General features: G+C 35.0%; 1 protein-coding gene across 4 annotated transcripts in view; it reads right to left on the bottom strand.

Annotated features, from left to right (window-relative positions):
* Positions 1-1651: 1651 nt before the first annotated feature.
* BRMS1L (BRMS1 like transcriptional repressor) overlaps positions 1652-13127 on the bottom strand; it is a 30415-nt gene continuing 18939 nt past the window's right edge. For 2 of the 4 annotated variants that reach the window (XM_026019030.2, XM_072761432.1), the window contains 6 exons: positions 8503-8599; positions 7414-7497; positions 6460-6524; positions 5536-5575; positions 4971-5097; positions 1652-3257 (listed from right to left, as the gene is read on the bottom strand). In XM_026019030.2, the coding sequence (XP_025874815.2) occupies positions 3140-3257; positions 4971-5097; positions 5536-5575; positions 6460-6524; positions 7414-7497; positions 8503-8599 (531 nt within the window). In that variant the 3' untranslated portion in view covers positions 1652-3139. Of the gene's footprint in view, positions 3258-4970; positions 5119-5535; positions 5576-6459; positions 6525-7413; positions 7498-8502; positions 8600-13127 lie in introns of all 4 variants that reach the window. The other 2 variants (XM_026019029.2, XM_026019031.2) reach the window with 1 other exon arrangement.

The following is a 13127-nucleotide window of genomic DNA, read 5'->3' as shown; positions in this document are numbered from 1 at the left end:
TGGTTTCTTCTGAGGTCTCTCTTGGCTTACAGGTAGTGACCTTGTTCTGTCCTCACACAGTCACTTCTGTGTGCATGTCTGATGTCCAAATCTCTTCTTCTTATAAGGATATTAGTCAAATTAGATTAGAGTCTACCTAATCTCACCTCTCAAAGACGCTATCCCCAATTACAGTCATATTCTGAGCTGCTGGGGGTAATTGCTTCAGCATATGAATTTGGTATGGGGTAAAGGGGAGGTACAATTGAGCCCTTAACAGGATATATAAAGTTCAAGTTTTGGGGCCTGTGACTCAGACTAGGCCACAGTGACCAATGGGGGTAACTGCCTCAGTTAATCTCACCTGACCTACCAGCCACAATTCCTATAGTTCATCCATAAAGACAATATAAGGAACATGCGTTTTTCTCTAACCTCATTCTAAGCTTTCATGTTCCTTTAAAAAATATTTTAATCTCCTATCTTTACCAATTAAAATAGTTTATATTCCAATTTGGCATGGGACTACATAAATCCTACTTAATATATTCATCCTGCATCTAATTTTCTTACCTTATAAATTCATTTTAGTTCAGTTTTAGTATATGGAACTTACTGGGTTCACAAATAAATTCTTCGAAATAACAGCCAATGTCCCTGTTCTTTTTAAATAATTATCAGTGAGATGTACACAATTCTCTAAGTGGTGTTTGAAATTTTTTTAAGCATTAGCCTCATTGTTTTATTTTTTAAGATTTTCTTCATTTATTAGAGAGAGAGAGAGAGAGAGAGGGCACAAGGAGGGGGAGGGACAGAAGGAGTGGGAGAAGCAGAGAGAGCAGGGAGTCCAACGTGGGACTTGATCCCAGGACCCCAGGATCATGACCTGTGCCGAAGGCAGATGCTTAACCCAGGTGCTCCATGTTTGAGTTCTGAGGAATAATCTGTGTATCAGAACAACCTTCATATGAAAAAGGCTGCAACGAAAAGTACTCAGAGCCCAAGCCACCAATGGTAGAGAATGAGGACTGTGCTCTTAATTCGCTAATAATTATTAGTGATGCATTGGATTAGTGATTGGTGGGGTGTTTTTTAAATGGGAAATGGCAAGAAATGGTGGGCTGATTATGAAATACTGAGCTGTGGCAGGAAAGGACCATAAATTGATCCTAAAACAGAGGCTGATTGTACACATAACGATAGCAACAGCAACTGATAATATCACACTTCACAGATTCTAACAATCCTAAAACCTTTTGATCAGAATCTAATGGCAAACTGCCAATATGAAATTTAAAAATATATTTTATAGTACTTTGTAGTACTTTATTTTATAGTACTTTATAGATGATTACAGTTGTAGATGTTTTTAAAGTTAATGCACTAAATCATACTTTTTAAAATAAAGATTTTCTATTTAGAATCTCAGAACATACACAGTGCATTCTTATTAAAGTATAACATATGTGCATATTTTTAAATTAAGCATAACTTGGCCATCTTGAATATCTAAATATACCCCAATAGAGGTTGAATTGTGGCTTAGAGAAGCAGAAACATTTGTTCAACACTCACAACTCTCTGTACCTATTAATGTAAATTGGCTCAAATCATTCTTAGAAGTGGACAAGTTATTGAGAATTTACACAGGAGTAATTCAAGACACTACAAATGACACTCAAACACATCTTTTTATTATATACTAAATTTAAAAATACAAATCTTATTAAAAATGCTTATGAAACATTGTATACATAAGTACTGTCAAATACTATAGGATTATGACATTATGTACATTTGCTAAGGTTAATTAGAAACAGAACAAAGTATATAACTTTGCTGATAACGAGTTTCAGAAGTCAAATATTTCAACATTTGGCAACTGTGAAGTAGTGATCTGCACAGGAAGATGTTTGCAGAGGTAAAAGAGTAAGAAAACAAACGGAATAATGCAGATATTCCTGCCCTAAGTGTTAATAAGTAGCTCTCTTTCTCATCCTCTTCAGTCTCATTATAACAGAAATTAAAGTGCACAAGACCACCAGGAAAACTTGATTTGGTTGTACCCTAATATATACTACAGCCAATTGTGCTGCCATATTGAGGGTTTCAATTCTTTGTACTGTTCCTGAGGTTTTAGAAATTAATTTTGCATGTGGCTAAGGGAAGAGAGGTCAATACTTTCTAAATTGCACCAAGTGGCCTTATTAAAGTGTAGAAACACCAAAGATAAAAATATTAATTTGGGAATAGATTCAAGAAAATTATCCCTGTCTAGTTTGCCCTAGGAATACAATTAAGATAAGAACCTAGTTTTACCTCTGGAAAATGCTTACTAAAAATCTGTTTCAAAAGATCAGACATGTACAGCAAGCACCACAATACTGTCAGTTACTATTCACCACTTATATACTGCAACATAAATACCAGGCATAAATACCTGCCCTCTAAAGTTCACAAGAAATACAGGTAGAAGCTTGTTATTACTTGATGCTAATTTTACTAATTAACATTAAGTATAATTTGTAAAAATAGGTCACCACCATACAATCAAGGAAGAGGAGAAAGAAAGCTGCTAGTCTACAAAAGTGCTCCCTTTAAGCTTTCAAACCCAATAGCTTAATTTTGGGTAAAACAAGATTGTAAAGAAAGGCCATCAGTTCTAAATTAGCTGATGATGCCATATATACATACTCACGTATATATGTTTAAATCTCAATTCTGATTTAACACTAATGTACTAGTACAAACCATTTATAAGAAACATTTTATCAGGCTTATTTACAAACACAGTAAATGACAAAGATGTGAAAAATCAAAGAAACTGCAGACAAATATAGCCATTTAGGAACAGAGTTCACTAAAGATAAGACAGATTTGCATAATGTTTTTAAAAAACAAAAAATTTAGTAAGAAACCTCTACCATATATACCTATTGGTCACTGGACCTAAAAGGCAAATAAATGTAATGATCATGATTAAGTTTTTATTACTGTCTCATTGACATATCAATATGAAGTCTACTTAGAGTACTACCTACAAATACAGTCTCTCATGATTTGATGAGAATATTAAGTTATTGAATACATTTTTAACTCCCATGGCACATCACACTTGATAACACTAATAAGGTAGCTTTAGGTAACACTTAAATCATGATTATGAATGTTTAATTGAATATTTTCCTTTCTGTAGCTGTGAAATGTAAAGCTTAGATTTGCTTCCATCAGGCCTCTTAAACCAAACTTCATCATGGTTAATTGTTGTAATTACAGCACTAAAAAGGGGGGGGAAAAAGGAATGAATGAATGAATGAATTGCAGTACACCTCCACCACTCATTTTAGAGTACAAGCCATAAAACCAGAATAGCTGGACTGCAAGAGTGGATTCAGGTACATAATTGTCATTTACCACAATGCTGCACTACCAGCAGGGCACGTGGTCAAAAACACCAGAGTCAGCAACACTTAAGAGACAGTCTCCTTTCTTTAATAGAATTGGTCATATTTACTATTAGAACAATTAAATGCACACTGTATCTACTACATCCCCACCCCAACCCATCCCCCAAAACACACATTGGAGTCAAAAACACTAATTATATACTTTTACACCTCCAATTTATATCACCCCCAGCTGTTAGGAAATATTCCAGTTTTTTAAATGCTTTAGTTTTCCAGAGTATCCACTTATTTTAAGTTCTTATTTAAATTCTAGTTAACTAACACATAGTGTAATATTGGTTTCAGGAATTGAATTTAGTGACTCATCATTTACATATAACACCCAGTGTAGGAAATCTTAAAAATACCAATTCCTAATTGGTATTCGTAATTCCCAGTGTCAAACCATTTTTTGGTACTTACATGGATTCTTTTTGACACTACTTTATCTTTATGTAGAGATATTTTTAAAAATAGATTTGTGTTTAATCCTCTTGTACTATTTCATCTCTTTTTAAATCACATGCTAAATAATCAGTAAAATGTCTTAAAAGCAATAAGATAAAGCAAAAAATCTAGGGGTATCACATAGAACCTAGGAATTAGCTCAGTGGGCTTCTATGAGGAAAATTACTATACACAATACTCCTAGTATCCTAAAACTTTACAGATGAAATTAGTAAATACTACTAGTAAAACTACTGTATTTGGAAAATGAGTATTCTTCTTTAAATAGAAAACACTGCATTAACCATTCATACCTAGAAAAAGATACTTTCTTACTGTAGAAGGCTATCACTCAGAATTACTAAACTACTGAAGGAACAAAAGTAGTAATTAGCATTAATATTTTCCAAAGGCTACAACCAGTTAAAACTTAGAAGGCTATAGCGGCACTTGGTTGGTTCAGTCAGTGGAATATGGGACTCTTGATCTCAGGGCTGTGGATCTGAGCCCCATAATGGGTGTAGAGATTACTTAAAAAAATAAAATCTCTAAAAAAACACAAAAACTTAGAAGGCTATATAATTATGTAAACCTTATTTAAGCTTAGACAGATTGAGCCTTTTAAAAAGGCAGCTTTCAGTTTTCAAGTTACACTGTAATTCCTGGGACTCTTAGGGTATTTTTGTTAATTTACATTCCTTTCCTACTCTAATTGATACATACTGTAACACATGCAAAAAAAGTTAACGATTAATATGTCCACCCAAAATGCCTAACAGGCTGGTTTAAAGATCATAATATTAAAATCCTAACAATTCATCATCTACTTTAAGAACAAATAGCACTACTTACCTGGCTAAATAATTCCAACATTTCTTCTTGTGTTAATGCTTGTGCTCAAGAACTTAATGCGTGACATTAGTCTACAAATATTAACACTGGTATACACACATGCTAACCAAATCATATGCCAAGAGAAAAGGATCTTTAAGCAACTAATGAATGGTGTATTATGAATGCACTACAGAGGGGGCAAATATTTATTGACAACAGTGTTATAAACTATAATACTGAGCAAAACTGAATGATAATTTTTACCTTGTAGGACATTCATCTTTTTTATCAATACATATTGTTTGTCCACGTATATACCATTCACCATCATAATATAATCTTCCTTCTTCAGATCTAGCACTATGTAGATGTTTTTCCAGTTTCACAGGTGCTAAAGGGATCAGTTCAAAAACTGTTATATTAATAAGATATTGTCAGAACAAAAGTGCAGAACATTAACACCAGTCCATGCATATATGTGAGAAAAAAAAACACTAAAAATATTTTAGATAACAAAGGTAAATGACAGAAACAAGAGAATTTCTTCATTTCCTATATAATTCACAAAGTTTTTAATATAACTACAAAATGAAGCTATACAATGTACAATAAACCATTAATTAACTAGGCAAGTGCCAGAAGCGGAAGCAGGTACATTATCAGTTACTAGTGCCAATTTTAAGTAGGATTTAAAATATCATAATTCCAGGAGTAGTGTTCACTGATGAAATGAAATGGAGGCACTGTTTAGTATGTGGATGACTTAACAGCCCTGATTCAACAAGATTCTTCACAGACAAGATTCCTAAATGTAGATTAAATGACTTACGTTCTGTTTTCACTCTGTGTGGACCCAGTGTAGCCATTGCCTTAATTAAAAAAGAAGAAAGAGTTAATATACTGATAAAGTAAATTTGGGATCTATTTAATGTCTACAACACTACTGATGACCTCAATAGCTAAAAGTGAAATACAATCTTCAGCTCCTCTAATAAATTTTAATGTCTAAGACCATAAGGAATATAAAGAATAACCATTTCACCTAGAGGTGTTATCAATATCTGAATTATCTCTCTCAACTGAGAAGTTTCTGAAAACAGAAAAATTTATTTTTTTTTAAGATTTTATTTATTCATGATAGACAGAGAGAGAGAGAGAGAGAGAGAGAGGCAGAGAGAGAAGCAGGCTCCATGCTGGGAGCCCGACACGGGACTTGATCCTGGGACTCCAGGATCACGCCCTGGGCCAAAGGCAGGCACTGAACTGCTGAGCCACCCAGGGATCCCCAAATGGAAAAATTTAATACAAAAAATAAGTCTCTACTTTTAAACAAGCACAGAAAATCCCATAATTCTTGAATATTTAATGACAGAATGAAAAGGACATACAATAAGGGTTCAAACACTCACTTTCATTCATTCAAGAAATATTTATTGAGTGCCCTAGTAAGCCAGGAATGGGCTAAGGACAAGGCACAGAAAGGTTATTGTTATTTTGGGGCAACCTAAAATAAATGCTTTTCTGTACTTTTGCACAAATTATTAGATTATTACAGGAAAAAATACAATCAAGTTGCTGATATGTCTCTCCTAAAATATTCTTACAATCCATTATCTGTATTAGCATTAATTGCTATAGAATGTTGCAAAGCATATTAACAATAATCATATTTTGATGTGTTAGTAAAAAACAACAGAAATCTTTAAAAATTCACTATAAAAGGTACTTGTATTCCATTACTCTTTAATCATACCTTCCTAATTGTTGTCCAGTCTTCAAGAATATCAAGATCTTGTAGCATATAAACTATATATGGACGTAGAAAAGTCAAGGTTAACTTAGCTGTAAGAATTTCACACTTTGAATTCCCAAACTTCTGTTTTTCAGAGAATTGGCACAATGATTTCTGGATATAATCCTTTGGCATGCTGAATTCTGACTTCAAATTATTCTCCAAAAAACTTAGTACCATGATAAATATATTCCAGTACTTCAGATGCTATAACCATATTCTGTTAATTCTCTGTTATCACTGATTGTAAGATATACCACCAACCTAATCACTGTTTTGAGGTGGGGATGGGCAAAGGCAGAGTGGTAAGGGGAGGGTACCACAGGGAATACCTTGATTGAAAACACATATTACTTTAAACAACCCTCCAATTTCTGGAGCACATGGGTGCCTCAGTTGGTTAGGTGTCCAACTTGATTTCGGTTCAGGTCATGATGACAGGGTTATGATATCGATCTCCACATCAGATTCCATGCTGGGTGTGGAGCCTGTTTAAGATCCTCTTTCCCTCTCCTTCTACTGCTCCCCTCTCTCTCTTTCTCTCTCTCAAAAACAAAAAACAAAAAAGCCTTAAAATAAATACATTCCAACTTCAGAAATATTGAAAGTGTTAAAAAAAAAATACGTGTGAATTAAACAATCATGCTATATGCTAAACAGCTGATTCACAACAAAGCTTTTGTGAACTACAAAGCCATATTAATTTTCTTTCAAAGCTGAGATCATGACTAAATTTCTACTTCTTCCCTACCCCTCTTAATCTAAATTATATTTTCTGCCTTTAACCAGTTTTATAAGTCATCTTTTACCTACTACAGACAGGATCATATAAAGTCAATGTATACTAATAAAAATACAAAGCTATGCACAATGCAGAAATGTATAGTGAAGCAAAAAGAATTCAGAAAAGGATATCTGAAACAACAACTGGCTTCTTTTTGTCAGGACTGAAAGGATCCTTTCTCTTTTTTCTTGACTGAAGCTCATCATTCCATAGCTCTGGCAAATAAAAATTAAGTATTAGCTCCTGGAGATCAAAGCAGGGGAAAAGGCTATGTAATTTCATGGTAGCAGTATTTCATTGGTAGCTATGTATATATATACATATATACACATATGACTATAAAATTTCATTAAAGTAAAAATCACCTGGGCACTTTAATGACCAATAAGTGATGGACATAGGTACTTTATTAAATATACATTACATGCATTGTGTCATCTAATTCTCAAAGCTATCTCTGAGGTAGGCATTCATTCCTATTGCTTCAATTTTACAGACAAGGAGACTGATTTAGAAAAACTAGAGTAACTGTTGCTCATAGTCACCCAAGTAGTGGGGACTGGGGCCATGGCAGTAGAGTTCAGCTTATCTGATTCCTTTGCCTACTCTATGCCAAAGAAATAAAATTTTTTAAGAGGTAAAATAATATACATACAAGATCTGTAGGATAACCCTGTACATCGTCAACCCAATGTAGAAAGGGTTTCCATAATATCCCTGAAAAAGCCAACTTCAATGTTGGACTATTCTAATTATTAATAAGTTATCCTTTTTCTGAGACAGAAATCTACCTTAATTTCCAGTTTGTATGATACCAAAAAGAAAAGATTTTTATTCCTTCTTCCACCTGATCTTTCAACACTTAGAGGGAAGAATATATATTGTAGCTGTCTTCCAATACTATTCTTATATTATAAAAATATTCTCATTATTCTTAAAGTGAACTATTCTTACTCCTACAGTTTCTCTCACATTTCTCTTCTGTCCCTTTTCATGTGCCCCATTTTCTGTCTTTCTGAAATGTGAATTCAAATAAAATCAACACAACACAATCAATCACAAGCCTATCAAATTCTTTACAAGTCTCCTCTTTCTCCTCTCATTAGGATCTTTCATTTACATACTGTTTATATTAAGAGACTAGGATATTATAAGACACTACATAAATCATAGGTTCAGTGTCACTTAAGGAAATATCATAATCATGTCATTCCTGTTACCTGAGGTGATATCAATGCTGTGTCTATCCTCTTCAAGCCTTCTTATCTTCTCCTCCAGTTCACTCTGGACTGTATCGTATAACAAAAGCTTTTCACTCTGGAAAAAAGAAATTATGCATAAGTAGAAGTAAAAAACCAGTCTTAACTATGAGTATTAAATAACTTACTCTTAAAATACTTTTAACACATGATGCTCTTGTTCGCTAACTTAAAATTTTTAAAGGTAAAATGCCAAAACCATGAAAGAAATAAAACCAGAAAGCACAGAATCTAAGTATAGATTTAAAGAGATACAATTAAATTGTTTAAGAATATATAAATTTATATGTGAGATGGAGGTAAATGTTTACTTTACAAACAACTCATAGTAAGCACCAATGGCCCTTTCTAAATATATGCAGGTCCTACCTGTCAGTATAATGGAGAAGCTGTCCTCTAAGGTATATCATAAAATGGATTATGTTTTCTCATTGCAACAATTGGGCCTTTATTCCTCACTAGTATCTCAACATCACACAAAACAGACTACTGTACCACAAAGAGAAAGACTCGGGTATGAATTCTATAATCATTTGATAGATTATAGAATCTAATGATAGTCGGGGCACCTGGATGGTTTAGTCAGTTAAGTGTCTGCCTTTGGCTCAGGTAATGTTTCTGGGATCCTGGGATGGAGCCCTGTGTCAGGCTCCCTGCTCAGTGGGGAGCCTGTTTCTCTCCTTCCTGCTCATGCTCTCTCCCGCTCACTCACTCACTCTCTCTCGAATAAATAAAATCTTTAAAAAAAATCTATTGATAGTTAATCATAAAACTGTAGACTATACTCAAATCTCTCAACGAAGCTATAGAAAGTTTGAAGGACTTATAAAAGAGACTGTTTACTACTGGCAAATCAGACTAGAACTCAGGTCTACTAGCTCTAGCCCACTGTTCTTTTAATTAGAAAACAATGTATCCCTTATTTTAAAAGGCATAAAATATATATAAGTATAATAAATAAATTCATTCTATAAAAAGCTTATGACAGATTCCCAACCCATCCACCACACACTTGCTCTAGTAAGGACAGTAAGCTACTGATATACCATTAAATATGATCATCTCCTAGAGACTACTGGAATACAGTTAGGATTTCTTGTGGAAGGCACAGGCCACACCCATTTGACAGCACTCCTAGTGTGAATCATGAAATCCTCTCTTTTGGTTTTGAAATTTAGAGTCTGCACATGCTTGAAGGTTCTCCTGAGTGGTAGAGAAGATGGCTTTCATCATCTTGAGGCAAGCTAGGAGTGAGAGAAAGCAAAGCTGAAGACTAAAACTAGATCTCCTATGAAAAATCATCTCCTTGCATGCTACCCTCTATGCTTATTTCCTTTTACTTCTTCCCCTGCCTTTGGTAAAGCCTTATGAAATACTCCAGCCTTATCTACATTTTGCTACAAGCACTGGGAAACATTGTATATCAGAGAAAAAGGGAGAGCAAGCCCCAGCTATGGTCAAGATAAGTGTGACAGCTATAAATAGATGTTCCAACCAAAGATGACTCCTAATGCAGAGTTGGAAGTGATAAAGATTTTGTTTTTAAGAATATGAACATTTAATTGGTACGGTCTCTTTCCTTTCTATTGATAAAATTGCCCTGGGTCAAGCAAAAATTCTAAAATAAGTCCACTAATCATTCCTTATAATTAAAAAAAAAAATAAACAAAAGACAATAAGCCTGAAATATTTGAAACTTTGAAGACATCTCTAAAGATATTGTAAGTATGAAGTGTGTAGATAGAAGTGCCTTGAATCTATTCTTATTTCTTCGTCCTTCTCTCTTATCCTCAACTCCATAAAACTCTCAAAAACTTTTCCTGAGCAAGAAAGAAAGTCATTAACGCAGCAGCTAGAGGACACCTGGAAAAGAGAAGGCATCCAAACTCCCTTGCTTTGGTGCTTTGGTAGAGGCTTCTCTGTTCAATAGGAAATTTAGCTTTCTTAAAATACTTATTATAATTATATATTTGGCTTCAATATTTCATACCCCTCCAATCTCCACACCTATACTTACTCCTTTGAATGTGGATAGGAGTTAGTGACTCACTTCTAATGGATAGAACGTGGAAGAAATAAGTCATAAAAAACATCATCATTTCCATCTTGCTCTCTGGGATCAGTCTGAGATGCAGTCACCAGGTCCTGGGAGCCCTCAGGCAGCATTTGGAGAGGCCCATAGAACTATGGCTTCCAACAAACCACCAGCAAAAACTTGCCAGCTTTGTGAGTGAATCACCTTGGAAGCAAATCCTCCAGATCCTAGTCAAGCCTTTAGGTAACTGCTTTGTTGGTTGCCCTCTTTACTGCAATTTTATGCGACTCTCACAGCCAGAACCAACCAGCCAAATTCCAAATTCCTAGCCACAGAGACTACAAAATAATAAATGTTTATTGTTGTTTTAAGTCACTAAGTGTTGGAGTAATTTGTTACAAAGCAATGGATAACCAATACAAGAGGTCTCAAAAAGCTTATTTCTGTACACTTTTTCCCAAGGAGCTACTCTACCCAACTGAAGACAAAAACAAGATCCAGTGGGAAAGACGTAAAGGGAACTTCTAGGGTGATGGTTAAAAAGATATCCCATGAAGACAGAGATGCAGCTGGCCTAGAAAGCATCTGAAGAAGGGCAAAGGATGGAGCAGGACAGGAGATCCTAGAGGTATAGGTGATGCTCCTCAGGATTATCTGATGCCTTTGATCATGTGGAAAACAGCATTAGGGGGCTTTCATAGATCTGCTGGAGACTCTGAAAACAAATGACAAAACTGAAAATAAATGAAGCAATTATTAATTCTGAGGCTACAAACAGAGTTGGAAGTTTGAGCGTAGAGTTATAACTCTTGGCTCAGTAAACATTATTTATAGTTACAACAAAACAAAAATTGAGACCTAACAGTATTAGAAGAATGAGATGAGGCAAACTATTATGGAATCTTCTGTTTTCATACCAGGAAACCAACAGATACCATCTAAAACTGGTATTTAGAAATGAGGGCAAATTCCAGAAGCAGTAACTCAAAGAGTTAGAGATCACTGCTGCTGGAATGTAGAATTTAGAGATGGGAGAAGGGACTGCTGTGTTTCATTATAAGCTTCATAAATATGTTCATACATTATCTGCTAAAAGCAAATGTTTAAGAATATTTAGAGGCAGGGACGCCTGGGTGGCTCAGCAGTTAGGCGTCTGCCTTCGGCTCAGGGCGTGATCCTGGTCCAGGGATTGAGTCCTGTGTCGGGCTCCCCTGTGAGGAGCCTGCTGCTCTCTCTGCCTATGTCTCTGCCTCTCTGTGTGTCTCATGAATAAATAAATAAAATCTTTAAAATTTAAAAAATATATTTACAGGTATAGGGAAATCCTTATGAAATGCCACTTGTAAAAAAATGCAGAATACAAAATAGTATATATAGTCATACCAGCAGCGTGAAAAACAATTATACAAACATGTACTTATTAACAAATGTCCTCTGCTTGGTAGATTATGGTTCACTATATTTACTTCTTTAAACTTACTTCTCAAGTTTTCTCAATACTTATTAATATTATCATCAGAAAAAAATAATTAAATGGATAACCAAAATCAGAGCCCTAATGAACCTCAATTTGCTCAAGAACTGGAATCCTAACCCTGAACCATCAAGAACCTGAGACTTTGCTACCACCTGCTGCCAATCTTAACACTCATCCCCAGCTCTGTGGGGAAGCTTAAATGAGAGAACCTAAATAAAGCATCACCACCTGTCCCAGTGTCTGGCACACTGTGTATTCTATAAATGTGATTTCCTTCCTTAATTTGACACAAACCATCTGCTGCCTCGATTGCCTCTGTGGTTATCTGGCATACTCCCTGTATGCATAGCCATGTGAACATGTCTAGTCTTTACTCCTGGCCCTTCTATCTGCTGCTAATCAAACTTATTTTGACAATTGGCAATGTGTCTCCCTTCTTCCCACTTCCCCTGCCTGCCAGTTACTTCTATATTAGCCAAATGTAGAACTAAGTAATAAGCAGATAAAAAGCCCTGAATAGCAAAGTTCAGATTTAATGGTAAACTGTATGAATGACTAGAAAGATCAAAGGATTTCAACCTGGTTCTGCTGCTCCTTATACATGTGACCCCAAGCAAATTACTTAACCTCTGGAGCCTTAGTTAACCTGTTCATAAAAATCAAGATAATTCCTACTTCATAAGGTTGTGATAAGGATTATGAAAGTGAATATAAAATCCATAATACTCTAAATAAATATGAGTTCCCTTCCAGCCTTTATTTCCTCTAAATTTCCCTTGAACTACTGACAAATATTAACTATATAAGCAAACAGATCACTTAAAATATTAATTCTATATTAAGCATTAAAAAACCAAGCCATAGGGACACCTGGGTGGTTCAGTGGTTGAGCATCTGCCTTTAGCTCAGGGCATGATCCTGGGGTCCAGGGATCAAGTCCCACATCAGGCTCCCCACGGGAAGCATGCTTCTCCATTTGCCTACATCTGACTCTTTCTGCGTCTCTCATGAATAAATAAAATCTTAAAAAAAAAAAAGCCATAACTAAATTAGAAGAAATTTAGGTAATTATTT

The sequence above is a fragment of the Vulpes vulpes genome, chromosome 6 (genome assembly GCF_048418805.1).
Source record: "Vulpes vulpes isolate BD-2025 chromosome 6, VulVul3, whole genome shotgun sequence".
NCBI lineage: Eukaryota > Metazoa > Chordata > Mammalia > Carnivora > Canidae > Vulpes > Vulpes vulpes.
Note: the sequence above shows the minus strand (reverse complement) of the source record. Positions and strands in the feature narration are given on the sequence as shown.